This window comes from Arvicola amphibius, chromosome 11 (assembly GCF_903992535.2).
Source record: "Arvicola amphibius chromosome 11, mArvAmp1.2, whole genome shotgun sequence".
NCBI lineage: Eukaryota > Metazoa > Chordata > Mammalia > Rodentia > Cricetidae > Arvicola > Arvicola amphibius.
In genome coordinates this window covers 95,523,382-95,550,065 of record NC_052057.2, presented here as the reverse complement: position 1 = coordinate 95,550,065, position 26,684 = coordinate 95,523,382, and the positions used below count along the sequence as shown (strand labels likewise).

General features: G+C 40.5%; 1 protein-coding gene across 3 annotated transcripts in view; it reads right to left on the bottom strand.

The window, feature by feature from the left end:
• The window catches only part of Unc13b (unc-13 homolog B), a 200,813-nt gene extending 174,436 nt beyond the window's left edge, over positions 1–26,377 (bottom strand). For all 3 annotated transcript variants that reach the window (XM_038347211.2, XM_038347208.2, XM_038347212.2), the window contains exon 1: positions 26,051–26,377. In XM_038347211.2, the coding sequence (XP_038203139.1) occupies positions 26,051–26,072 (22 nt within the window). In that variant the 5' untranslated portion in view covers positions 26,073–26,377. The remainder of the gene's footprint in view (positions 1–26,050) is intronic.
• Positions 26,378–26,684: the final 307 nt, after the last annotated feature.

Below are 26,684 nucleotides of genomic sequence, written 5' to 3'. Positions count from 1 at the left end.
GCCCGCTCTCTCTTCCAGCTGCTGGATTCGGTTTCGGTTCCTGTTCCCCATTTGTGCAAAGGACTGTGATCTGTGAGTCTACCCCTAAATAAATAATCCTTTATTATACTCAATTCTGAGGTAGTGAGGGATTTCTTTTTAGCGTCCATCTTCATCTGGTGTCCTGCATGAATCCCAACTCCACACCTACCTGGTGGACCAAAAGGTTTGTGGCTGAGGGTCTGTCTTGATTTCACCTACAAGCGTTTTTTTGCAAAAACCCCGCCACAGCAGAGCTACATGGGGACTTGAAAATTTCCCAGGCTCTCGCATGGTTACCCCCACCTGCCGCTTTTCCTGATGCACAGCAACTTGTGCCAAGACTTGTACTGAGCTTAAGCGGCTTCCATTTGTGTTCTTCATGTCTCCTGTATCCCAGACTAACCTCAAACTCCTTATGTAGCCAAGAATGACCTGAACTCTGATTCTCCTGCCTCCATTTCCTGACTTCTGGGAGCTGGGGTTATGCGTTCTGCCAACTCAGCTATACCCCATCTCATATTCCCCCACTTTATTTGTTTGTTACTTAGGCTGATATCAAGCAAGTGATATATGGTCTTCCCACTTCAACTTCCTGAGTACTTATAACATAAGTAATTTCAAATATAGAAGAAAGTTTTCTGAAGATAAAGATCTAAATTTGCAACTTGAGAGTTCTCAAAGAACATCAAATAATACTAATGAAAATATTTTTTAAAAAATCTCAAGAAAAGCAACCATCAACGTTGTCTAACAGCAAAGCACTATAAGCCAGAAATTCTATACCATCAGTTGCCACTTACATGTGAAGTCCATAGTGTTCTAGGCATCTTGCTAACCCTGAGAAAAGGAAATCAGCACAATGTAATTCATGTTTTAAAGTACTCATATGTGTAGTATGACCCTATCATTCTGTCCCCTTTAATTACACCAAGGATAAATGTCAGACCCAAGGACATTTGACATGTAGGAAGCAAGCAGCTTTGTACATGTTCTGAAAGGGCAGCTATACCAAAAGGAGATTTTTACATATATGCATGGCAAGGCCATTTCTTCCCAACCAAATCCTGGAGGACAGCATTAAAGGTTGCTTATAATTTATCCATATTTTAAGTATTCTATACAAAGGCCTAGTCATTTAGAGAACTCAAACATATTATGTGTCAAGAATACTAGACAATAATTAAATAAAAATTTCAAAACATGTCTCTTAAGTATCTTAAAAAACAAACAAAAAAACAGGTTTAGGTTGATGATCTGAGTTTCATCTCCTGAAGCCACAGGTGTAAGGAGAGAACCTGAATGACTCCATTGTCATCTGATGTCTACACACTCAGGAATGGCACAAACATGACCACTCCCCTAAATAAAACAAAGTCACAATACAAATGCTACAGCAGAGATAACTGTGAGCAACAATGGTCTTCCAGAACCATGAGACAAGTGGGAAAGTAACTTAATATTTTAAATGTTCTAATCCCTACAGAAACTTTGAGATAAATCCTACTAGTACTTCCTTGCTACAGATAAGGACCTGGGTTTTAGGAGATTTAAACAATTTGCATAAGATCAGAGACCAAGTAATAGAGCTGGGACTCCGTCACTGGTCCTCTGACTGCAAGGATTCCCATGCCTTTAGTCTGAGTGATAAGAATATCTTTCTTTCTAGTAGCTATCTTTGTTAGCTCTACAGTGAGTGGAGCTTGAAAATCTCTTCAATCCCATTAGCATGCTAGAGGATTTTCCTAAGAAACTGGAGGGAGAGGATAGCAAAGGTACACAACTTCCATGTGAGTGACCAAGACAGACAGGGTTCTTCCATTGCTGTCTGGGCCTCTCCAGACATGATTACCAGCCTGTACCGCCATATTAGCTCTGGATATAGACTCCTGTGGTAGTTTGAATGTAATTAGCCCCCATAAGCCTATAGGGAGTGGCAGTATTAGTAGGTGAATCTTATTTAGAAGAAATATGTCACTGCAGAGGCAGGCTTTAAAGTCTCATATATGCTCAAGCCATGCCCAGTATCTCAGACCACTTCCTGTTGCCTGTGGGTCAAGATGTGCTTCAGCACCATATCGCACCATGATGATAATGAACTAAACCTCTGAAAATATAAGCCACCCCAATTAAGTTTTTTTTTTCCTTTATAAGAGTTGCCATGGTCACAGTGTCTTTTCACAGCAATAGAAGCCTAACTAAGACAATTCCTAAATTCTAGTCTCTTTTGAAGCCTTTCTATCTGTTCTTAATGAGTCATCTTTCCAGGCATATTTTATTTCTGTGTGTTTTGGTTGGGGAGAGGAGAGGAGTAGAAATACTTCTGAATAGACTATCAATGTCAGAATGTCCTGTCTCCTAACTCAGGAATGGAATAGATTCTAAAAACTAGAGATGAAATTGAGCATGGTAGTACAAGACTCAGGAAACAGGCAGAAAGATCTCAGGTTCAAGGCCAGTCTGAGCTACATAGCAAGACACTATCTCAGAAAAGTTAGTACGGGACAAGAGAGATAGCTCAGTAGTTATGGACATTTGTTGCTCTTCCAAAGTACTCAAGTTCTGTTCCCAGCCCCCATGTCAGGCAGCTCATTATCATAACTTCAACTCAACGGGAACATGCATTCACATGTACAAAATCACACCTAGATATACATACACCTACACAAAATTAAAAGTGGTATAAATAAATCTTTTTTAAAGCCAGTAAATAGGTCAGGTGGTGGTGACACATGTCTTTAATCTCAGCACTCAGGAGGCAGAAGCCAGCCTGCTCTACTAAGCTAGTTAAAACCCTGTCTTGAAAAACCAAAAAAAAGTAACAATAAACAAATAAAAATGAGAAATATATACTGGGAAGCCACTGGGTTTAATTTGCATTTTTAGAAGATATCTCTGTCTACTTGTTTACTATGTTGAAAATGCACTTACAGGTACATAAATTATTTTTTTAAAAAAATGATACACTGAAAACCTGTTGAAGTAGTCTAGATGAGGAATGATGATGGCTTGTACCAATATAATAGAAGTAAAGATGATTTTTTTAAAAAAAGGATGAGAAAATAAAGTAGGTAAATAATTAAGAATTAATCTATGAATCCCAACACTAGGAAATCAAGGTAAGCCTCATCTACCTAGCAAGTTTTGGAACAGCCAGGATTAGAGACCCTGTCTCAACAAAGAAAGAAAGACAGAACCATTAGTTTATGAAGCCAAGACACAAACCCGTTGAACACGAGTACTCTCAAATACAAAGCCGCTTTTGTATTTTGCATACATTCCTTCAGTATTTATAGAATATCTACTGTTAAATACTGTATCACATAACACAAGGAGAAAAATCAAGATACTGGGATGGCATCAGGTAAAGGCATTTGCTTAACTCTCAGAATCTACTTGCCTCTACCCTGAGTGGTGGAAAAAAAAGGCTTGAGCCACCACACCCAAATTTCGTATACTTTGTTGTTGTTGCTGCTGTTGTGGTTTTGTTTGGAACAAGACATTATTATGTAGACCAGGTGGCTGGCCCATGACAACTCAAACTCTGTTAAGATTACAGGCATATGCTGCCACACGAGCTTCTCTGTACTCTTGCCAAGATAGAACCAATAATGGTTTCTACTTAGAAACTTCCTATGACCTAACAAATAAAAAGTGTGGCTAGCTATTTAGGCCTGGATTTACTCTAAAATTGAAATATAAAACAAGGGTGCTTTAGTCAGGCATGTGGCACATGCCTGTGATCTCAGCACTTAGGAGGTAGAGGTAGGAGGATTGTCAGGGACCATTTTCCTAAGGATAGATTTGTCAGGGACCATCGTCCTTACAGGGATAGCAGAGGTCATTGCCCGAAGGATGTTTACGAAGAACCCACCCCTCATCCCAACTATATTGAGAACATTCTGTTAACTAACAGAACCCACCCCTTACTCCAATGCTAATGGATCACATCTGTTAACAGAACCCGCCCCTTACTCCAATGTTAATGAATCACATGCTTCGGCTTACACCAGGTGCTGGCTGATGACCTTCAGTTACCCCGGCAGAGTTCCTGCCTACCCCTACCTCCACCCCATTCAAGGGGTATATAAGCTGTAACTTTCACCCCAATAAACAGAGACGTTGACAATAGAATCTTGCTTGGTCTCCTTCCTCTTCTTCAGCCCATGTCTTGCAGGTTAGCGCCCCTTCAGAGGACCCTAAATAGCTGACCCACCAAGTGGGGGTTACAGAGGATCAGTCATATTCACCTACAAAGGAAGTTTGAGGCCATCCTGAGTTACATGAGACCCTGTCTTAAAAGAGTGTGCATTGGGAGGCAGGGGAGATAAGCTTCCTCTGGTCTCTACTTTGATGAACTCTAGAAAAAAAATATAAATAATAAATAATAAATAAAAATAAAGGATCAGACCAGAAGCCATATCTTAAAATAAGGAGAGTATATTAACCTGAATAAACTACTGAATGTATTACCACTGAACACCAAGCACAGAAAAAGGTATTCAGAGGAGGGGGGGGGAGAGAGAGAGAGAGAGACAGAGAGAGAATGAAAAACCTACTATACAACATACAATTTCCTCTTTAAAAATTAATTAAAACACAGCCAACTGCCCAATGTCTCAGACTTAATTAAACAGTACACTCTGAAACTCAAGCCGAGATTTGAAAGCCTACACTTTGGGCAGCCCACAGCTTTCTCACTGCAGCACTAATATCAGATCCACACCAACTGAAATAGCTAAAGCTATAATTTATGCCAACATAAACCAAGTCAAAGAAAAACAAAATTAATTTTGTGAAAATATGGTAGTATGGCTAGCTATAGTAGAGTAGCACATGCCTGTAACCCCAGTCCTAAAGAGACTGAGGCAGGATCTAGCGTTCCAAGGGCTTGAAAGATGGCTCAGTCAATAAGGTACTTACTATGTATGCAAGCATGAGGGCCTGAGTTCATATCCCAAGCATTTATAAAAAATAAAAATAAACAGCATGGCAGTGAGTGCCTGTAACTCTAGCACTGGAGGGGGATGGTAATCAGACACAGGTAGATCTCTGGACATCACCAGTCAACTAGCCTAGTCAAATCAGCGAGCTCCACGTTCAGTGAGAGACCCTAACCCAGTAAGGTAGAGAGCAACTGATGAAGACATCTGACATTGATTGACCTCTGGCTTACACTTACACACACACACACACACACACACACACACACACAGAGACAGAGACAGAGAGATCCAGACCAGCCTGTAATGTATACTAGCTTGGGGGAAACAGTGAGACTATCTCGGGAGGCAGCAAGATGGCACAGTGAGCTGGGCGGTGGTGGTGCACGCCTTTAATCCCAGCACTCAGGAGGCAGAGGCAGGCGGATCTCTGAGTTCGAGGCCAGCCTGGTCTACAAGAGCTAGTTCCAGGACAGGCTCTAGAAACTACAGGGAAACCCTGTCTCGAAAAAAAAAAAAAAAAAAAAAAAAAGATGGCACAGTGAGTAAACGCACTTTCCAGGCAAGCCTGGCAGCCTCAGTTCAGTCCCTGAATTCCACATAAAAGTGGAAGGTAGCATGGATACTGTATAGCATGGTTAGTGTGAACAAAACTAAATAATGTATATATAATTCTTGTATTCTATAGAGTTATATTCTTTTTACAGTAATACCAAGGATTGAACACAGGGCTATCATGCTGGGGAGCACTTTCCACCACTGAGTTACAAGCCCAGCCCATCTGAAAAGTCTTAAATATCACTGGTAAATTTCTACTACACTTCATATATTTCTATCATAACTTGAAGAGACTAAGAATAAAGAATATAAAATATGCTGCCTTGTACTTTAAAAGCATAATTTATCCAAGAGCCAAAAAAATTTACTAACTATAAGGTCCTTTTCAAACCAAAAGACAAACAAGTACTTACGTCAATCCTCAACTAACAAAGCCAATGACTAATTCTAAAGTAAACACAATCCAGGTTATAATTGAATACATACAAGTGCTCATGTATCTTTTAAAATGTTTTATAAATAAGTAGGCCTCAGTTGTGTTTACATTAATATGCTATCAGATTTCTATAGTTACTATTTATCAGAAGCAATTTAAGTTTGCTTACACATGGACAGGACAAGGTCAGTTCAGCCATCTACCTAACTACTTTCTAAATCAAGTGATTATTACAATTCTAGTGGAGTATAATATGAATTATTCAGGTATTTTCAAATTCAGTCAACTTAATGTTTAACTTAATAGCTAACACTGTTATTTTAAGATCTCTTACAAAGCTGGGTGTGGTGGCCCATACCTTTAATCCCAGCATTCAGGAAGCAAGAGCAGGGGGAGCTCTGTGAGTTCGAGACCAGCCTGGTCTATAGAGTAAATTCCAGATAGAACTACATAGTGAGATGAGAGATGAGAGAGAGAGAGAGAGAGAGAGAGAGAGAGAGAGAGAGAGAGAGAGAGAGAGAGAGAGAGAGAGAGAGAGAGAGAGAGAGCGCACTCTTACAAATGCTTGGTGGTACAAGCATATAACTTCAGCTACAAGAAAGTTCCAAGTTCAAGGCCAGCCTGGGTTAACTTGGTAAGGCTCTGTCTTAAAAAATTAACCATAGGTGAAAGTTGTAACTATAGAATAGAGTACTTGCCTAGCATTCATTGTGTCCCAGTACCAAAAGTCTCTTTTCTAGCACATAATTATAATTGCTATTTTATTATTTTATAGGTAGGTTTCACTATGTTGTCCAAGCTGACCCCAAACTTCTAGGCTCAAGAAATTCTCCTACTTCAGGCTCCCCAATAACTGGAACTATAGCTGTATATCACTGTAGCAGACCTATTTATTGGTATTTATTAAAATTCATTAACTAGGGCTGGGGATGTAGTTGGTAGAATGCTTACCTTGCATGCATGAAGATACTAGAACTACATAAATAGGGTGGGATGGCACACATCTACAATCCCAACATTCAGAGGAGGTGGAGGTAGGAGAATCAAAAATTCAAGGTCATCCTCTCCTACATAATGCCAATCTATAATCATGGCACTCTGCATGCATCTAACCTATTTTGATCTTAGAAGTTAAGCAGGGTCAAGCCTAGCGAGTTTAAGTCTAGTCTAGTCTGTCTGAAAACACCAAATAAACAGCCAGGCATATGGCACACGAGGCAGAGACAGGTGGATCTCTGTGAGTTCAAGGCCAGCCTGGAAACAAATACAAAACAAGTACAAATTCAAAATCTCAAAACCAAACAAACCAACCACCAAATAATTTCATTTTTCCTACAGGAAAGTCAGAACTCATTAAGTTACTAACATATATACACATTGAACCAAATCAAATGCTTATTTAGCATTATATATTATGTAAGACTGGTAGCCTATGAGGTAAAGCTGCAAGTAAGAATTCAAGTCATTAAGGTGCATGTGCTCAGAGCTATGTTAACAGCTTACCATACCGCTTCTCTCTAGTTAGAACAAGTCATGGAACTAGATTTCAAGGAAATTAGAAAGCAACATAGATGTCATAGAAACCAAGAAACACCTGTCATCATCTGACTAGGAAGCAGAGGTTATGACCTCCTGACTGGCTTCTACTAGAAACAGTTGGCCTATTCTAATAAGCAAGCAACACTGATACCACAAAAGCATACTGCCAGACCAATGTCCTTAAATGTCAATGACTGGCTCCTTATTGTTTTATTTCAATAATTTATAGTGATTTCATTAGTGTGCTCTATTAATAGTAAGCAGATCAGAATTACTAAATCAGGAGCTAGGAAGATGGCTCACTGGCAATCCCAGCACTGGGGAGGCAGAAGCAGGTGGATATCTGAGTTTGAAGCCAGCCCAATCTATAGCGTGAGTTCCAGGACAGCCAAAGTTACACAGAGAAACCCTGTCTCAGGAAAAAAAAAAAAAATGCTTTCTGTAAAGATTGAGAACCTGAGTTTGAATTCTTAGAATCAACATAAAAGTTGGACCGAGTAGTATGTGTCTCTAATCCCAGGAGATGAGAACAAAGACAGGAAAATCCTCCAAACAGGAACAATAAAAAGGCCCAGACTCAAACAAGATGGAAGATGAGACAACACCAAAAGTTACCTTCATATGTGTGCTTACATATGGATACACCTCTCTCTCTCTCTCTCTCTCTCTCTCTCTCTCCTCTCTCTCTCTCTCTCTCTCTCAAAGACACACAAGATTTTTTTTTTGGTTTTTCAAGACAGGGTTTCTCTGTAGCTTTGGGGTTTGTATTGGAACTAGCTCTTGTAGACTAGGCTGGCCTCAAACTCACAGAGATCCACCTGTTGTTTGCCTCCCGAGTGCTGGGATTAAAAGGTGTGCACCACCACTGCCCAGCTCACACAAGATTTTTCTAAATGTAGCATGACAGGAGAAATGATTTAGCAGTTAAGAGTATCTACTGCTCTGCAGAGGACTAGAGTTCAAGTCCCAACACCTATGTCAGGTAGCTCTCAACCACCTGAAACTCCAATTTTACAGGACCCAACTCCAACTCCCTCTTCTGACTTCCCTGGATACCTGCTTATGCACATAACTGACACAAACACATATACATAAATAAATCTTTTAAAATGAAAGAAGGAAATCAAAGGACTGGCTACTCTTCCAAAGGACTCAGCACTCACATGGTAGCTTACAACTGCCTGTAACTCTAGTTCCAGGGAACCTAATGTCCTATTCTGGAATTCATAGGCACTAAAGTGGTAGACATACATAAAGTCAAAACACCCATACACAGAAAATAAAAGAAAAATAAAGGGTAAGAAATCAGGACATATAAAGTGTAATGTAATTTAATGTATATGATAAAAAGGAAATAGATAAAAGAAAACATGTTAAATTAACTTTTATTTTTCTCTTGTGAGTATTATTTTGCTTTATATTTCTTTCTTCACTTTTTTATCTTTATTTTGGCTTTGTGTTTCTGAAAAAGGGTCTCATGTATAACAGATTAGTATTAACTAGATATGTAGTCAAGGGTGATCCTGTATTTCTAATTCTTCAGCATTCCCCTCCCAAATTTTGAGATTACACGTATAAGTACCATTACTGGTTCTGGTTTTGTTGTTGTTCTTTGTTTTGTTATTGGTGTTCTTGTTTCTTTCTTGCTTTGTTTTGGGGTTTGGGGGCTGAGTTGTTTGTTTAATTAGTATGTGGTTTTTAGGGGGGTTGGATTTTTTGGAGTTTTATTTTTGTTTTGAAATAGGGTCTCATCACATAGCCTTAGCTAGTTGGACTGAAACTTGCTATGCAGACCAGCCTAAACATGTTACAGTGTGTTTAAAAATGTACATAGGCTTGAAAAGGAAAAGAGAAAGGCTATAAACAATCATAGAAAAAAAGAACAGTTTAAAAATAATAAAGTAAAATCTTTAAGGAGAAAAGTAAAATAATAAAAAAGAATAAGTCACATAGAGATGGGAAATACACAGGAAGTCTAGATTCTGTATACTATTATTTTGTCTTTAAATTTTGATTGTTGATGAACAAACAATAGTTGCTGAGAGACGCTGGATTATGGAAACTGCTAAATTAAATCAACCTATATATTTTTAAAATGTCTTGACTTCAAAATGAAAGTCAAAAGGTATGTTGCTTTGGGGAAGAGGCAATGTTTTTGTTCCCACAGAAAACAAAAGGCTATAGATTCATTCAGGGTTGAAGAAGATCAGGTTTCGTCAAGAACCTCTGAATATTCTTGCTTCCGACATAAAGAAATAAACCTAGAAAAATACAAGGCATGTAATGTATATTTTATCAACTCAAACATAAAACAAAAGATCATCTTTGACTAACTTGTGTACAACATACAGTCTATATTTATATTAATGTAGATGTGTATGTTATGTAAAAGTTTATGTTTTCTGAACAAGGGTACCAGATACCAATAAAAAATGAATGGCTCAGGTCATCCAACATCTCAGAACACCTCTGTTGCAGTTTCCTCAGAGTTCTGCATCCAGAATAGCTTTAAGGCTGTTGGCTGAGATGGTGCAGCCTGACAGACTACTCCAGTCAGAACTTGACCATTATCATGACTTTCTCAGGGTTCCCCTATAACACGAACTCTAATTGTTATTAATAATAAAAAGCCCGGAGTCAGATATAGGGGTTAATGCTGAAGATCAGAGGAGCAGAGCAGCCAGGCACTAGAGAGTTCTTACTTCTACCAATGCTCAGACTGAAGGGGCAATCCTGTCTCTGAATCCTCAGACTGCATGTCCAGACTGCATTGCTCTCCTGTCTCCTCCTGCCTTATATTGCTTTCTCCACCCAATCATATCTATCACTCCTATCTCTACCTCCCTATTGCTGGGATTAAAGGCATGTGACTCCCAAATACTAGGATTAAAGGTGTGAGCCACCACTGCCTGGCTGTTTCTCCAAGACTGAATCATTCTTGTGTAGGCCAGGCTGGCCTTGAGCTCAGAGAGATCCAGCTGCCTCTGTCTCCTGAGTGCTGAGATTAAAGATGTGTGCCACCACAGCCTGGTCTCTATGGCTAACTAGTGGTTTAGCTCTGCACTCTGATCTTCAGGCAAGCCTTATTTCTTAGATCACAAACAAAATTATCACTATATCCCCCAAACATACCAACACCCCAAGACAACAGGAAGCAGTCTAGAGAAAACAATACCCACATTCCCAAAAGATAGGTTATGGATATCTGTCATCATTTAAGAGGGGTTGGTTACAAGTTGTTATTGGTCATGGTCCAAAAAAAAAAAAAAACAAAGAGTTAAATTCAAAGATTTCTTTCTACAGGAAAAAGAGGGCTATAATATAGAAATGATGCGATAAAAGTGTAGATTATTGAATCTACTTTAATCCAAAAAGCAACTATTAATTTTAAATATTTTATATTGGTATAGAGTTTGGTTTATTGATAAAAATTTAAAGTTATTTTTGTTATACTATATGTATGTTTCTACTCTTGTTTGGGCTTTTGTGGCTCATTTAAAACTCTAACATATAGGGGGAGGGCCTTGGTCCTGCCTCAATGTGATATGACAGATTTTGTTGACTCCCCCTGGGAGGCCTCTGAGAAGTGGATAGGGGGTGGGGTGGGGTGGAGTGAGAAGTTGGGCAGAGTGGAAGGAGGGGAGGGAGGAGAAACTGGGATTGGTATGTAAAATTTTTTTAAAAAATTGTTTAAAAAATTTTAAATGTAATGTATAATTACAGGTTAGTAGTCATCTATAATAATCAAACTTGTAATCATATTAGGTATGTTTTCAAGGTTAAATAGATATATTTAGATAGATAGATGGTCTTCAAATACTTCAAAAACCTACAGAAGATGACATTTAAGATGTTTATAAACCTAAGGCTTTTCATGACAGTGAGACACATCTGCTCCTGACAGCACCAATTTACTTCAAAAGAAGATGATGGGCATCAAAGAATCTCCATATTGGAGTTTACTTTCTTTGTGGCAAAGCTAGCCATTTGGGCAAGAAACTGCCCTTGCTTCGACTACTAACAGTATGCTGTCCAAACTGGACCAGCAGGACACAAAGAAAAGCATCTACCAAACTTTGCCAAGACAGGGTAATACAGTCCCTCAAAATTCCTGCTTCACAAAATTCATGCATCAGATATACACTAGGCCTGTGGGCCAAAGTTGGAAGCCCAATGCTACAGAAGAACTTTGGGTGACTGTCTAGGAAGTCAAATGCCCCTGTCATTATATAACATTACGTCCTTCTGGGGTTTTTGAGAAAATTAAAGATGAAATAATTAGGCTTAAAGTTTTCATTAGTAGGGCTGGAGAGATGGCTCAGAGGTTAAGAGCACTGCCTGCTCTTCCAAAGGTCCTGAGTTCAATTCCCAGCAACCACATGGTGGCTCACAACCATCTGTAAAGGGGTCTGGTGTCCTCTTCTGGCCTGCAGGCATACACACAGACAGAATACTGTATACATAATAAATAAATAAATATTTTTTTAAAAAAAGTTTTCATTAGTAAAAGGTAAAATTATATATAAAACTTTAGACTCACAAATAGGGATTTTCTTTAATTCTGTCAAATACAAATGAACTGGATATTACAACTGTAATTCTTACTTAATAGCTGTTTCTGTTATATACAGTTCTACTAAAACCTTCTTTTTTTAATCAGACAAAAGGGGAAATTGCTGTGGAGCAATCCTTTTGTACATTGTGAATATGTATAATTTTCATTGGGTTTTTTTTGTTTTTGTTTGTATTTTTGTTTGTTTGTTTGTTTGTTTGATTTTGGTTTCTTGAGACAGGTCTGTGTAGCTGTGGAGCCTGTCTTGGAACTTGCTCTGTAGACCAAGCTAGCCTTGAACTCACAGATATCTGCCTGCCTTTGCCTCTTGAATGTTGGGATTAAAGATGTGTACCACCACCACCTAGCTACTCTCATTGGTTTAATAAAGAATTGGCTGGCCAACAGCTAGGCAGAAAGAGGTTAGGCAGGAAAGCCAGACTAAGAACGCTAGGAAGAAGAAAGGCAGAGTTGCCAGACAGACAGAGGAAGCAGGATGTGTAGAAAATAAAATAGCAAGTCATGAGTCATGTGTCAAAACAAAGATTAAATATGGATTAGTTTAAGTTGTAAGTGCTAGTTAGTAGTAACAAGCCTAAGCTATTGACTGAGCGTTTATAAATAATAAGTCTCTGTGTGGTTTTTGGGAGCTAGTTGGCAGGACAGAATATTTTGCCTACACTCCTGCTTGCAGGGCAAACACTTTACTGGTCTCTTTTCCATCTCATTTCTACTAACATCTCATGTTTCATGTAGCCTTACAAAGCCCTGTAATAACTGGGCCTTTCTTATCTCCCTTGCCTCACAGTAAAGCATCTTTTCTCTTCTTTATAAACTATTCTTGCTTGCTTTCAGCTTCTCTTTCTTTAAAAACATTTCTGCTTGCCTACAGCATTGTTCTCCTCTCACTTGATAAGATTTCTTCTTCTTCCAGATCTTAGCTTTATTAGGAAAGGTTTCTGTGACCTGAGTAGATCACTTCCCCTAGCTTTTGTTCTCATAATAACATGGACTACCTCACAGAATGGTCAGTCTTTTTACTAGTTGAAATTTTAGTGGGTTGTTTTTTTTTTGTTTTTTTTTTTTTTTTTTAGTTTATTTTGTAAAGGTCAGAGGACAACTTGCAAGAGTCAGTTATCTATGTCCATATGGGTTCCAGAAATCAAACTCAGGTCATCAGACTTGATCGTAAGCACCCATATTTGCTGAGCCATCTCAGCACCCCACAGTTATACTTTAATATTAATTTGTGTAATACTTGTTAGCTTAATGTCTACTCTCTCATTGCCTTTAGCAAAACTTCTAAGTGGGGAAGCGATTTCTATTTCATTCTTCTGCCCCAAGAGGCTAGTACAACACATGCTGGGACAAAATATGAATGAATGAAACCCTTTGCACTTTTCTTAAGTTCTCTGACTCATTCCCATCATGTTATTACCAACCAATAATCTTCTATCCCACTTGATAAAGAAATCAATTACTGGGGGCTGGAGAGATGGCTCAGAGGTTAAGAGCACTAACTACTCTTCCAGAGGTCCTGAGTTCAATTCCCAGCAACCACATGGTGGCTCACAGCCATCTATAATGAGATCTGGTGCCCTCTTCTGGCATGCAAGCAAACATGGAAGGAATGTTGTATGCATAATAAATAAATAAATCTAAAAAAAAGAAAAAAATCAATTACCATCAATCCTATTCTCACCTCATTGTGATTTTGCCCTTTGTTTTCTTAAGGCACTGAGAATCAATCTCCAAGGCCTTGTGCATGCTAAGCAAGCCCTCTACCAGTAGACTAAGTCCTCAGCTCTTGAGTCCTTCCCTTCAGGCTCCAAACACTAAAATTCCTTCATTCTTAAGACTATTCTGAACCATTCTTTTCATCACAAAACTTCTGACTAGCCTACACTTGCTCATTCTATGTCTTCGCTTCCCAAATGCTCAACTCCTGGAATATGGTGCTGCCCTCACATTATTGAAACTGCTCTATTTCTAAAACCCAATGACCTCTTTATTTTTCTTAATATTCAATCACTATCATTCATCTCTACCCTCTGATCACTACTTCTTAGAGTTCCCTGTCCTAAAGGTTACCTGGCAGTATTTTGGTTTCCTGTTTTTCTCTTTTTATTAATTCCCTCCCCCCTTATTTAGGACTCAGTTCAAATTATATACAAGTATTTATCTTCCCAGTGTCCAAATGCCAGCCTCTTCATGGTTGCTAAGCACATCTTCCTCATTCACTGCCCTCTAACCTCTTTCTTCTCAGCATCATTTACAAGGCAGTATTGTCTACATCAAAAAAAAACAACTGCAAGAAAGCCTAAATGTCTTGATCACAACACCAAGTAAGCACTTAATCACTGTGGAACTCACCAACACAGAAAGAGACTCTCACATTTCTTTTTCCTTTAACCTATGGACCTCTCCTACACATCCCGTAGATAGCTGCTGTTCCATTGAATCTTCTGTTGCTAGATAATCCACTCTGACCAAAAGCAATTTAAGGGGAAAAGAGTTTATTTCATCTTAAGCTTCCAAGCCACAGTACATCTTTGAGAAAAGTAGGGGAAAACTGAAGCAGAGACCAGAGGTAGGCTACTTAATAGCTTGCTTTTCAGTGTCTGTTCAGTTAACTTTCCTGTACAGCCCAGAAGCCCTCACACAGTGAGCTGGCCCTTCCTTTATCAACTGACAATCAAAAAGTGCAGCACATTGGGGATGGGGAGATGGCTCAGTGGTTAAGAACACTGGCTGCTCTTCCAGAGGACCTGGGTTCAATTCCAGCATCCACATGGTAGCTCACAACTGTGTATTACTACAATTCCAGTGGACCCAACACCCTCACACAGATATATATGCAGACAAAACACAAATGCATGTAAAATAAAAATAAATCATTTTTTAAAATGTAGCACAAACTTGTACATGGCCTAATTTGATCAAGGCAATCCCTCAATTGAGACTCCTTCAGATAATCCTGGGCTATGTCAAGTTGACAGCTGAAGCTAACTAGGAGAACTGCTTTTGTAGACTTGAGAAAGAATATTGCACTTTCACTAAATAATAACTAAAGGTTGTTATTAACTTAAACATGAGGACAGGAATGTAGCTCAGCTGTTCAAGTACTTATCTATGCATGCAGTTTAGGATTCAACCCCGAATGCTACATAACCAGCAAGGTGGTCGGCACATGCCTGTAATAACAACACTCAGGAGGTTAAGGCAGGAGATCGGAAATTCAAGGCCATCCTTAACTGCATAGTGAAGGCTAACCTGTGGTACATGAGATATTGTCTCAAGAAAAAGAAATGAGCCGGGCGGTGGTGGCGCACGCCTTTAATCCCAGCACTCGGGAGGCAGAGGCAGGCGGATCTCTGTGAGTTCGAGACCAGCCTGGTCTACAAGAGCTAGTTCCGGGACAGGCTCCAAAGCTACAGAGAAACCCTGTCTCGAAACACAAAAAAAAAAAAAAAAAAAAAAAAAAAAAAAAGGCTGGAGAGATGGCTCAGAGGTTAAGAGCATTGCCTCCTCTTCCAAAGGTCCTGAGTTCAATTCCCAGCAACCACATGGTGGCTCACAACCATCTGTAATGAGGTATGGTGCCCTCTTCTGGCCAGCAGGCATACACACAGACAGAATATTGTATACATAATATATAAATAAATATTTTTAAAAAAAAGAAAAAGAAATGTACCTAGTGACTAAATTTTGATTGCATTTCCCAGGAATCACAGAAAGGATCACAAGAAAGCAGAATGCAAAGATGGCCAGGAGCCTTCCTCAGGCAGCTACATCTAGACAGTGTGTACAAAGGGAAGGTTTGTAAAGCTCTTTAAAAGGTAAATTTTACAAAGCTAGGTGTGGTAGCTCACACCTGTAATCTTAATACTTCAGGAGCTAAGACAGAAGGATTACAGCGAATTTGAGTTCCAGGAGAGCTTAAGCTACAAGTGATACCATTTTCAAAAGGCACAAGGAAGGGGGGGACAAGCTCCTGGAAATATGGCCCAGTAGTAAATCTCTCTCTCTTTTTTTTTCTTCTAAGACAGTGTTTCTTTGTGTAGCCCTGGCTGTCCTGGAACTCTTTTCTATAGACCAGGCTAGCCTTGAACTCATAGAAATTCTCCTGCCTCTGCCTCCCAAGTGCTGGAATTAAAGGTCAGTGCATCACCACCAATTGGTCAGTGAAGAGCTCTTATGTAACATGTGTAAGAATGGCCTCCAACATCACAATAAATAAATTTAAAGTGCTATTTAAAAAGTAAGCCAGGAGCCCTGGAGAGATGGCTCTGTGTTTAAGAGTGCTTGCTGCTCTTGCAAAGGACTCAAGCTATCTGTAACTCCAGCTCCAAGGTATCTGACACCCCCTTCTGGTCGCCATGGGCAACTGTATGCACCTGTACCAGCAAATCAACACATACATAAAAAAATAGACTCTTAAAATCAAGCAAAAAAAAAAAAAAGCCAGTCTGTAAAGTGTTGGGTTGGAACCTCCAGTTCACCCCTGCATGATCTAGAAAGCCCCATTCCTGTCTTTTTGTCTCTCTCTCTGTGTCTGTCTGTCTGTCTCTCTCTCTCTCTCTCTCTCTAAACCCCACCTCTCAGAGAGTCTCTGAACAAAGGAAAGGCACCAAGCCCAGTTCTCCATTCTTAGTGGCTACTGCAGCTTCCTCCCCTTAAGTTGCCACCCAAGCCCCCATCTAAAGCACCCAGTTTTTGACTATACTTGGCACAAACCCAGCTTGTGGTGGACATGTCATCACCCCTTGCCTACAACCTATTTCATTTGTGGGTGCAGCTTCCTTGATCTCTGGGCCTGGAGAACACACCTGGAATAAACTTGTTATATTTTTTCAATTTGGCTTGATCTGGCTTACTGTGCTGGCAGAGAAACCTATGAGGGTATGGGGGGAGAAAATCTACTAAAAAGTACTTGCTATGTATATATGGAGACTTGAATTTGATCCCCAGCACCCACATAAAAAAGCCATGCAATCCCAGTACTGGAGAAGCAGAGACAGGAGAATCCATAGGACTTGCTGACCAACCAGGCAAGCCTAGTAAGTGAATCCCAGGTATCAGCAATCAACTCAGAAAATAAGGCAGACAGCCCTCCTGATAAATACCAGCAGGAGATAAATATCACATCTAGCCTCCAAACACACGCTCACATACCCACACTCATGCATATACACATACACACACAACACTAAATTCATCTTTTAAAAATGTAAGTCAGGGCAGGCAATAGTGGCTCACGCCTTTAATCCCAGCACTCAGGAGGCAGAAGCAGGCGGATCTCAGTGAGTTCGAGGCCAGTTTAGTCTACAGAGAGATTTCCAGGACAGCCAGAGCTGTTACACAGAGAAATCCTGTCAGGGCAGAGGAACAACACATGCTAAATCAGGGTTGTGCAAGGTGGTACGTGCCTTTAATCTCAGCACTTGGAAGGTAAAGGCAGGAGGATTTCTGTGAGTTCAAGGCCAGTCTGGTCTATAGAGTGAGTTCCAGGACAGCCAGAACTACTAAGTCAAAGCTATACAGTAAGACCTTGTCTTAAAAACTATATAAATAGCGGCCTGAGAGATTATTCAATGGTTAAGAGCACTGACTACTCTTCCAGAGAATCTAAGTTCAATTGCCAGCACCCACATGGTGGCTCACAACTATCTGTAACTATAGTCCCATGAGATCAGATGCCCTCATCTGGTAGGCAGATATACATGCAGACACCCATATAAATTAATAAATAAATCTTAAAAGGGAGGAACAAAAATGGAGTATGCCTATAATTGCAGCACTGGGGAGAAGGAGGCAGAAAGATCAGTAGTTCAAGGCCATTTTCAGCTATGTACTGAGTTCAAGGCCAGCTTGTGTGACGTGAGACTAAGTGGGAGGTGGGAAATAGGAGATGGGAGTGATAGATTTCACAGTTTTTCTATGATAGTTCAAATCTCATCATTATACCTACAGACCAGGAGTAAGGGCTGTAATCTAGCTACTCAAGAGACTGAGGCAGGAGGATGAGGAGTTCAAGGTCCATCTACACAGTGAGACCATGTTTCAAATAAATAAATGTAATCCCAATTATGTAAAAAGCTGAGGCAGAAGGATCACAAGTTTAAGGCCAACCTGGACAATTTAGCAAGACCCAGTCTCAAGGAAGATTTTTTTTAGGTTAAAATAGGGCCTGTTGAATTGCCTTCTAAATAATTATATTTATGCCTACATATTCATGAAGCTGTCAGCTTTGGCCATACAAACTTCTTTCTGCAGAAATTCTCAGTGATTGAAGAAATTCATAGTGGTCAAAGGAAGAACAAATGAATCCATAAATGTAATATCTATTTCACTTCCTTAAAGGCTCAAGGAATATCACAGAAGGGGCAAAAAATAAACAAAAACCAAAAGAAGTTGGGGAGTGGTGTGAAACACTTGACTTCCACACATGACATGGTACTGAACTCTTGAACTTAATAGCAGCTATGATTATCTGCACTAGATCTACCTGTCAACATTCTGTCATAGAAGGAGGAGCGGCTCATAGGACACAATCCCTCCTCCTTCAGTTTTAAATTTAGCAGTTGATGGGGGGGCAGTGTATTTTCTTCAATGGTATAATCACTGGTAGGGTATATGGGCTACTATAAGTGATCCTGATGATCCTCATTGGGTAACTTAACAACAACAAAAGCATGAAAGTAGAACGAAGGCTACAGGGATTAGCTAAGGTGGGAGAAGAAAAATAACGGAGACTCCAAATGATGAAAAACATGACGCCCATTATTCTGTATAGTCAACATATGCTAATAAAATGGCAAAGCACTCACATGTAAGATACATCTTTTAAGATTAGAAAGGGTTGAGGTGATAAATTACATAGCTACCATGTGTGAGGCCCTGGGTTCAATGTACAGTATAGCAAAAAAGAAAAAAATGTGGATATGCTGCTACTCAACTGTAATTCCTGAAGTTGAAGCAGACTACTGAACGTCCTGAACCATATTGGGCAACACAGTGAGAGCAGAAGAAACTTTACAGACAACCTAAATTACTCCTGTTTTAACTTAACTAGTTTCAGTAACTTGCCCACCTCATCCAATCTACACTGTCACCAGGCTAATAAGTACATCCAGAAAACCATGGTATATTCGCACAGTGAATACAGCATAGTGCACTACTGTAATATGCATTAAGTGGAAGCATCTGTGTGACACCTCCCAGGTTGCATATGTGTATAATCTTAGCACTCTACATGCCAACCTTGTTGCAAAAACAAAAACAAACATAAAATTAGAAAAGAGGGCTGAAAATGTAGTTCAGTGGTAGAGCACTTGGAGTAAGGATTCAAGTTCAATCTTCAGCACTGAAAACAGAACAAAACAAGCTTTTAAAAGACAATACAGTACAGGAAAAAATACATTATTTTGCTCATCCTAACTCAGATTTTAAAAGAATAGTCTTTGAATTTATAGACATTTTCATCTTTATTTTTAAATGTTTATTTTACTTTTATTTTACTTATCATTGTTATGTATGTGTGCATAAGAGGACAACTTTGGGACTCAGTTCTTTCTTTCTACCACAGGTTCCAGGAGTCAGATTCAGAGCCATGGTCATCAGACTTGCACAGCAAAGCACTTTTAACTTCTGAGACATTTCAGAGACTGCTGTTTTTGTTTTGAGACAGGAACTTGCTATGTAGCTTAGGCAGTCTTTGGTCTTCCTGCCTTTATCTACTGGCATTCACTACCACACTCAGCTAAGGACTTATTTTTAAAACCCATGTAGAGTCAATGGCCTCTTATCTAATACAAATTTCTATCATAAGCAAGCACAGAGATGGTATTCAACAAATATTTACAAATGATACACAGCCCAAACTTTAAACAAACTTATAGAAAAGTAAGTCTGAAACACACAGCACAGGTAAATAAGATTTGAAAATTCAGCTAAAACATAATTCTTTAGGTTTGGAATACATTTTATACATATCTTTAGCATATTTGCCTGAAAAGCCCGAATCTTAGAGAAACCATAATTTTATAAACAAAGAAATTAAACCAAAGTGATGACACACACCTAGAATCCCAATATTTGGAAATTGGAAGCAGGAGGATCAGGACTTTAGGACTAGCCTTAAGAACATGAGACTATCACAAAACAAGCAAATAAACCTAAGAAGTTAGAGAACGTACTGCTTACACAGTTTATGACATGAGCCATATTAGAGGAAGCTGGCCCTGTCCTGGTGCCTGGAAAGGACGAGGCAGCGTCAACTTCCTGGTGACTTGGTTAAGTAAAAGGAATCCGGTAACTACTCTACTTATAAAGACAGGGATTACCAGAATTCTAATGTGATGGAAAGAAACAAACTAGATGAAGCAGATGACAACACTGTCAAGGAAAAGTAAGAGAAATGTTTTATCAATCTATTCTTATGCCTAAAACATTAAAATCATTCCTACTTTGCCAGAGTGGCTAGAAACCAAAATTTATCCTCAGGGCATCTCTGAGTAGAATGGACACGATGATTATAAATGTCCTATAAATATTTGAGCCATCAAAGTTAACCTACGCGTTTCCCATTAAATTAATTGGGTAACTAATTAGTGACAATAAATCATAAGCTATTTAAAGGCAAGTTGCAACATAAATCAACTATGTTCACTTAACATTACTAAAACCATTGTTTTACTTTAAAAATGAAAACAATACTTGTGCAATATGTGAAAAATTGTGGTACACAGATGACTCCACAGCCTTGGGGAAACAGAGAGGAACTCTGTCACTGAGCTCCTCTCAGTACCAAGCACAAATTTTTAAAAGCATTTATTATTCATCTATTTTGTATGTTTGAGACAGAAGTGACACAGATGCACTACACTGTACATGTTTCCAATTTTTAAATTATATTTATAATTTGTCCTATATTATGATATATATTATATATATTTCATATGTGTATATATATTCATATTTATATTTTTATGAGAGAGAGCCTGGAGAAATGGCTCAGTGGTACTTACTGCAGAAGATTGGGTTTGGTTCCCAGCATTACATAGTGGCTCACAACCATCTATTACTCCAGTTGCAGGAATCTGATGTTCTCTTCTTGGACTTCTACACACACAAGATACACATAAACTCATGTAGGCACAGATACATACACATCAAAATAACCAATGATTTTTAAAACAGAAAAGAATGGATAAATCACAAGTCACACTTAGAAGAATAGAAGTTTTTAAACTTTATTATGTATATATATTTGTTTCCTTGTAGGAGGTACACATGCCACAGGCACATGTGGAGGCCAGAGTTCAGTCTGTTCTCACCTTCCACCAAGGTTGGTGGCATATGATTCCTATGGAGGAATACCCTGCTCAGCCTAGATACAGGGGGAGGGTCTTGGTCCTGCCTCAAAGTGATGTGATAGACTTTGTTGACTCCCCATGGTAGGCCTCACCCTCTCTGAGGAGTGGATGGAGGGTGGGGTGGGGAGAAGGCTGGGGGAGCAGGAGGACAGGAGGGAGAGGGAACTGGAATTGGTATATAAAATAAGACTTTTTTTTAAAAAAAGAAAAATTTCAAAAAAAAAAAACAACTAAAACTAACCCCCTACCCAAAGGATGACCTCTTTTTAGGACACTCCTCAATTGCCTCACTTACTGCTTACAATATACAGTAGTTCTCATAGTGGGCTATTATATTTCTTTCTCAACAAAAACCCTAACTGTCAACGTTCTTCTTTTGGGGTTTGTGTTCATTTTTGTGGTGTTAGGGATCAAATCCAGGAGCTGGACCTGGGAGGCAGCTCAACCACTCAGCTATAACCCCAGCCCTTAGCATAAAGGTTTTCTTTATGTTAAGCTATAATTAAATTTCCTACAATTTATTAGTTATTAGTTATTTGTTTATATTTGGTCTTCTGACAAAAGCTCTCACAGAACTGTTAGGCTAGTCATGAACTCCTGATCTTTCTGTCTCTGCTTCTCAAGTGCTAAGATTACAGGAACGAGCCACCACCTGACAAAATCCTATCATTTAAACCACTAACCCATTTATCTTGGTTCTATTCTTTTATTGATAAAGTGATCTAGAAAACCTTTTAAACTATTTTCCATCTGTTATTATGAAACTTTCCATCTTATATCTACTCAGAATTAAACTTTCTGTGTTATTCAAATGGCTTCTACACTGTTCATTAGTCTAACCAATCTCCTCTTCAATAATAACAATAATTCCCTCAATCTAGTTTTTCATTGTGCCTCTTACAAGGGGTTATTCCAGATCAAGACAATTCCAGTTTGATCTGACCAATGCTGTCTCTCTGTTCAGGTCACCTTAAGTGTAATAATACAAGACCAATGCCAGAGTACATGATTCACATCCAAATTAGTGCTGCTGCCCAGACCACAAGTTCTCTAAGGTTTAAAGGAGAAAAAGGTCACTGAGGACTGAGGAAGTTTTCAACAAAGGCAGGCTTTGAACTGTGAAAGGAAGTATTTTAGATAAATAGGAGATATAAGTCTTTTAGAGGGTACCAGCACAGAACAAAGTAGATGCAGGAATGAACAAAGTTAGTGCTGGTAAAAGTGTCATCTCTGAAGAGATGCTGCAGCAGCTAAGAGCACATACTGTAGCTCTTGTAGAGGACCTGAATTCAGTTGCCTGCACCCACACAGGGGTGTCTCACCCTCCTGAAACTCAAGCTCCAGCATCCAACTGTCATTCTGGACTCTGGGGACATACCCCCATACAGACATACGTATATACACATAAGTTAAAATACATTCTTAAAAAGAACACATATATGAAAAGGAGAGCTAGGGCCAGCCAAGGCCTTACTAAGCAAAGGCACTTGCTGCCAAAACTAATAACCAGACTTCCATCTCCAGACCCAGATGGTGGGAGGCAAGAACTGACTCCAGCTAGTTGTCATTTGACCTCCACAAAAGGCATGAACATACACATATGCACACTCTAAATAAATACTTTTTAGGGACTGAGGAGATAGCTCATCAGTTAAGAGCACTAGCTACTCTTCCAAAGGACAAGGATTCGATTCCAGGTCCCACATAGTAACTTACAGCCATCTATAACACCAGTTCCATTGGGATCCAAGGCCTCTTCTGGTCTCCCACAGCATCAGGCACACATGTGGTACACAAACATACATGCAGACAAAACATTCATACACATACTAATATAATAAAAATTAAAAGATAAGCATATGAGAGAGAACACAGGAATCAAGATACTGAGAGTCTTTAACCTGTGGGAAATGAGACATGATTGAAGGGTCAAAGCCAATTTGGCCAGCACTTAGGAGGTAGAGGCTGGAAGTAGAGGCACTGTCTCAAATAAATTAATAAAGGCAAAGGCAAAACAGTAAAAAAACACAATTTACCAATTTATATATCGCTAACTACAGTTTGAATTTAAATACATGAAAAGTTTCTTTTTTTTCCTTTCTCTCTTTTTTTCTCTCTTGGAGACAGGGTTCTTCTGTGTAGCCCTGCTGTCCTGAAACTTGCTTTGTAAACCAGGGTGACCTCAAACTCAGAGGTCCAACTACCTCAGCCTTCCAATTAAAGACATGTGCCACCATGCCAGACTGAAAAGTTTTTAACCCAATTCCACTCCATGATGAATTGAAATTGAGTTATTAAAAAAGTATCACTAGATAGTATGCTCTCAGACAATAAGTAACATTGCTCCTCCCAGTGAGGGGTGCTGGGTGGGCATATGTCTATAATCCCAGCATTTATTTGTGGATTTGTTGTGGTTTTGTTTGCTTATTTTAGAGAGAAGGTCTCACTAAGTAGCCACAGCAGGCAGGGAATTCATTATGTAGACCAGGCTGGCCCGAAACTCAGAGACCTGCCTGTCTCTACCTCCCAAATTCTGGAATTAAATGTGTATGTGATGAGGTATAGCAAATCCCAGTATTTAGAAGACTAAGGCAGGAGGATCACCACCAGTCACCACCAGTTCAAACCCAGCCAGGGCTACATAATGAGTTATGTAGGCTATTGTGGACTACAAAATGAAACATTATCTCAAAAAATAAAAAGGCAACAAAAATACAAATTCCAGCTGACAGAATATAATGCAAGGAATGTCACTGTATAAAACTTAGTTTTTGTCAGGTGTAATAGCTCACACCAACAACTGAAAAACTCTGAAGACCAAGGTCAGCCTAGGCTATGAAGTAAGACTCTGCCCTGCCCACTCCCTCTCTCAAAAAGCAGAGGAGCTAAGGGTCTAGATCCTTGGTTAAGTTCAGGCCTAACGTGCCAAGGGCACAAATTCAAACCCCAGCAAACAAGCAGGAAGCAAACCAGGTACGGTAGTGCAAACCTGTAATCCAAGAAAGTGGGATGTAGGAGGACCTGACTCTAGAGTAAAGCTGGAGAAGGGGCAGAGGGGTTGGAGACTGTGAGAGACTAGGTAGCTGAATGTCCAGACAATCAAACAAGAACCACAGCAGCTTCTCTACTTATTTAAATTCAGATAGAAAATATCTGGTTTTAAAATGCCCCTGCCTACAGAGTCTTTCATAAGGTCTAGCTCTGTATGGTGTGGCAGCAGGGAATTAATAAACTGTCCAAGAGGCATTCCCAAACCCAACCTCTCCCAAACCCTGATACACGGCAGCAGGGATCTAAAGGAATAAATAGATTCCCAGCTGCTGCGGGAAAATGCCTTCCTACAACCAAAGCAAAATTCTCATTAATGAAAAATCAACCACTAAAGAAGAAAAACTGTATGCTTCATAATCCCCGGAAGTAACCAAATCCTATTTGGGGTTAGCGCAGCTTTACTAGACAGTGGAAGAGAACAACCCAAAGCGGCCCCATTTGCCAGCAGCTGGGGAAAGCCCTGTAATCAGAGGGCTCACAAACAACAATGCTTCTAATCTGGACGGCCAAAAGCAACATGAACTCTTGGCTGTCCCGTAAAAAGTGACAGGAAAAGGCTCTGGGGAGGCCTTAGCGGGTAAATGTGCTCTCGCAACAGGCCACTTTAGCACACTATTTTGTTCACAGACACGACTGGCTTCTAGCTTGAGCTTCTCAAGATCAAATTCAGTCATCCAGCCCCTACTCTTTCTGACCTGATAATCTCTCTAAAATCACGGTTCTTGCATTCATTCAAAACGTTTACGGAGTCTGGCTCTCGGAATACACTCTACTCACACAGATCTACGTCCAACCAGGGCACTGTACCTCATACGACTTAAACTCCAAAGCTTCCTGTAATCCCAGGAGGTGAGGCGGTTAGATCACGACTTCCAAAGCAGCCTGAGCTACACAATGAGTTCAAAACCAACCTGGGCTACATAACAATACTGTTTGTTACCAACAAAAATCACTCACAAACACACATCCCTTCCTGGATGGATCAAGTGCCCTCAGAGAAAGGGACAGAAGCTAAACTACAATAAACCATATCGCCTTGCTTTGCTCCCAAAGCAGAGAGGGCAGCATATCCTTCCTCAAAGCGTTATGCAAAAATAATCTCAGCCTAGACAAGGGAAGGAGCCAGACAAGAGTAAGATGCAAATCAAGAAATAAATTTAAGGGACGTGACAGCTGTACCACTAACACGGCCAGAGCGATCAAAGAGAAGCCGCTTCCAGCCCAATACTTTCCCAGAGCAGGGGGAAGAAGGCGAGGCTGCCGGCTCCGGACAGGCTGGCGGTCCCCTAACGAAGCCACTCTCTTTGGACCCCGTCTACTGTTTACAGCACCCGACAAGCCAGCCAACACTGTCACCGGCTGTCAGAATGAAGAGCAGCAGTCCACTGTAGAAGGGAGGTCAAAGAGAGGGGGGGAACTCGCCGAATGTTTACCCGGGACGAGGAACTCATCCCCTTCCTGGGCACCCACCCCGGGACGCACGAGGAGTGAAGTTCGGGAGAGGCGGTGCCCGGACGCTCCGAGAAGCGCGTGGGGCAGGCGCGGGAGACTCGGGTCCCGCCGGCCGCGCACTCACCACGCACGCAGAGCAGCGACATGGCCGAGGCGCGGACCAGCCTCCGCCACACCTCAGCCGCTCGCCGCGCCGGGCCGCTCCCTCTTTTCTCTCAGCAGGTGCCGCGCCGCCTCGGGCTGTCCGCCTCGCGGGGCCGGCCGCTACTCATGGTGCCCGTCGCCGGCCGCGTTCCCCGCTCCCTCGGAGCCACCCGGGTTCTCACGGTCGGAGCGAGCAGAGGAAAGGGCTGAGGCTCCGCCGGCCAACTGAGGACTGGGCGCGGCCCCGAGGCGCCATAGCTGCGAAGCGGGAGCGACCAGAGCTCCCTCCCGACACTCGGGCAGGGATCCGTGCGATGGCCTGGGCGGGGCCAAGCCTCAGGGCCACGCCCCCAGCCAATCCGCTCGCGCCCAGTCTGCCGACCCCGCCCCCTCAGGAGCGCGTCGACAACGAGGTCCGCTTCATTTTCCTAATCTGAGAGATTGAAAGCAGCTCCGCCCACTGAAAGGGTTTTTAAAGCAAGGGTGGGCGGAGCTAACCCTCACCTGTGAGCGGCGGGAATTGAATCCTTTCGCTCCTTTGGCGCGTGTGGGTTTTTCACACACACACACACAAAAAAAAAAAAAAACAGATTCTTTTCATTGAAGACTTTGCA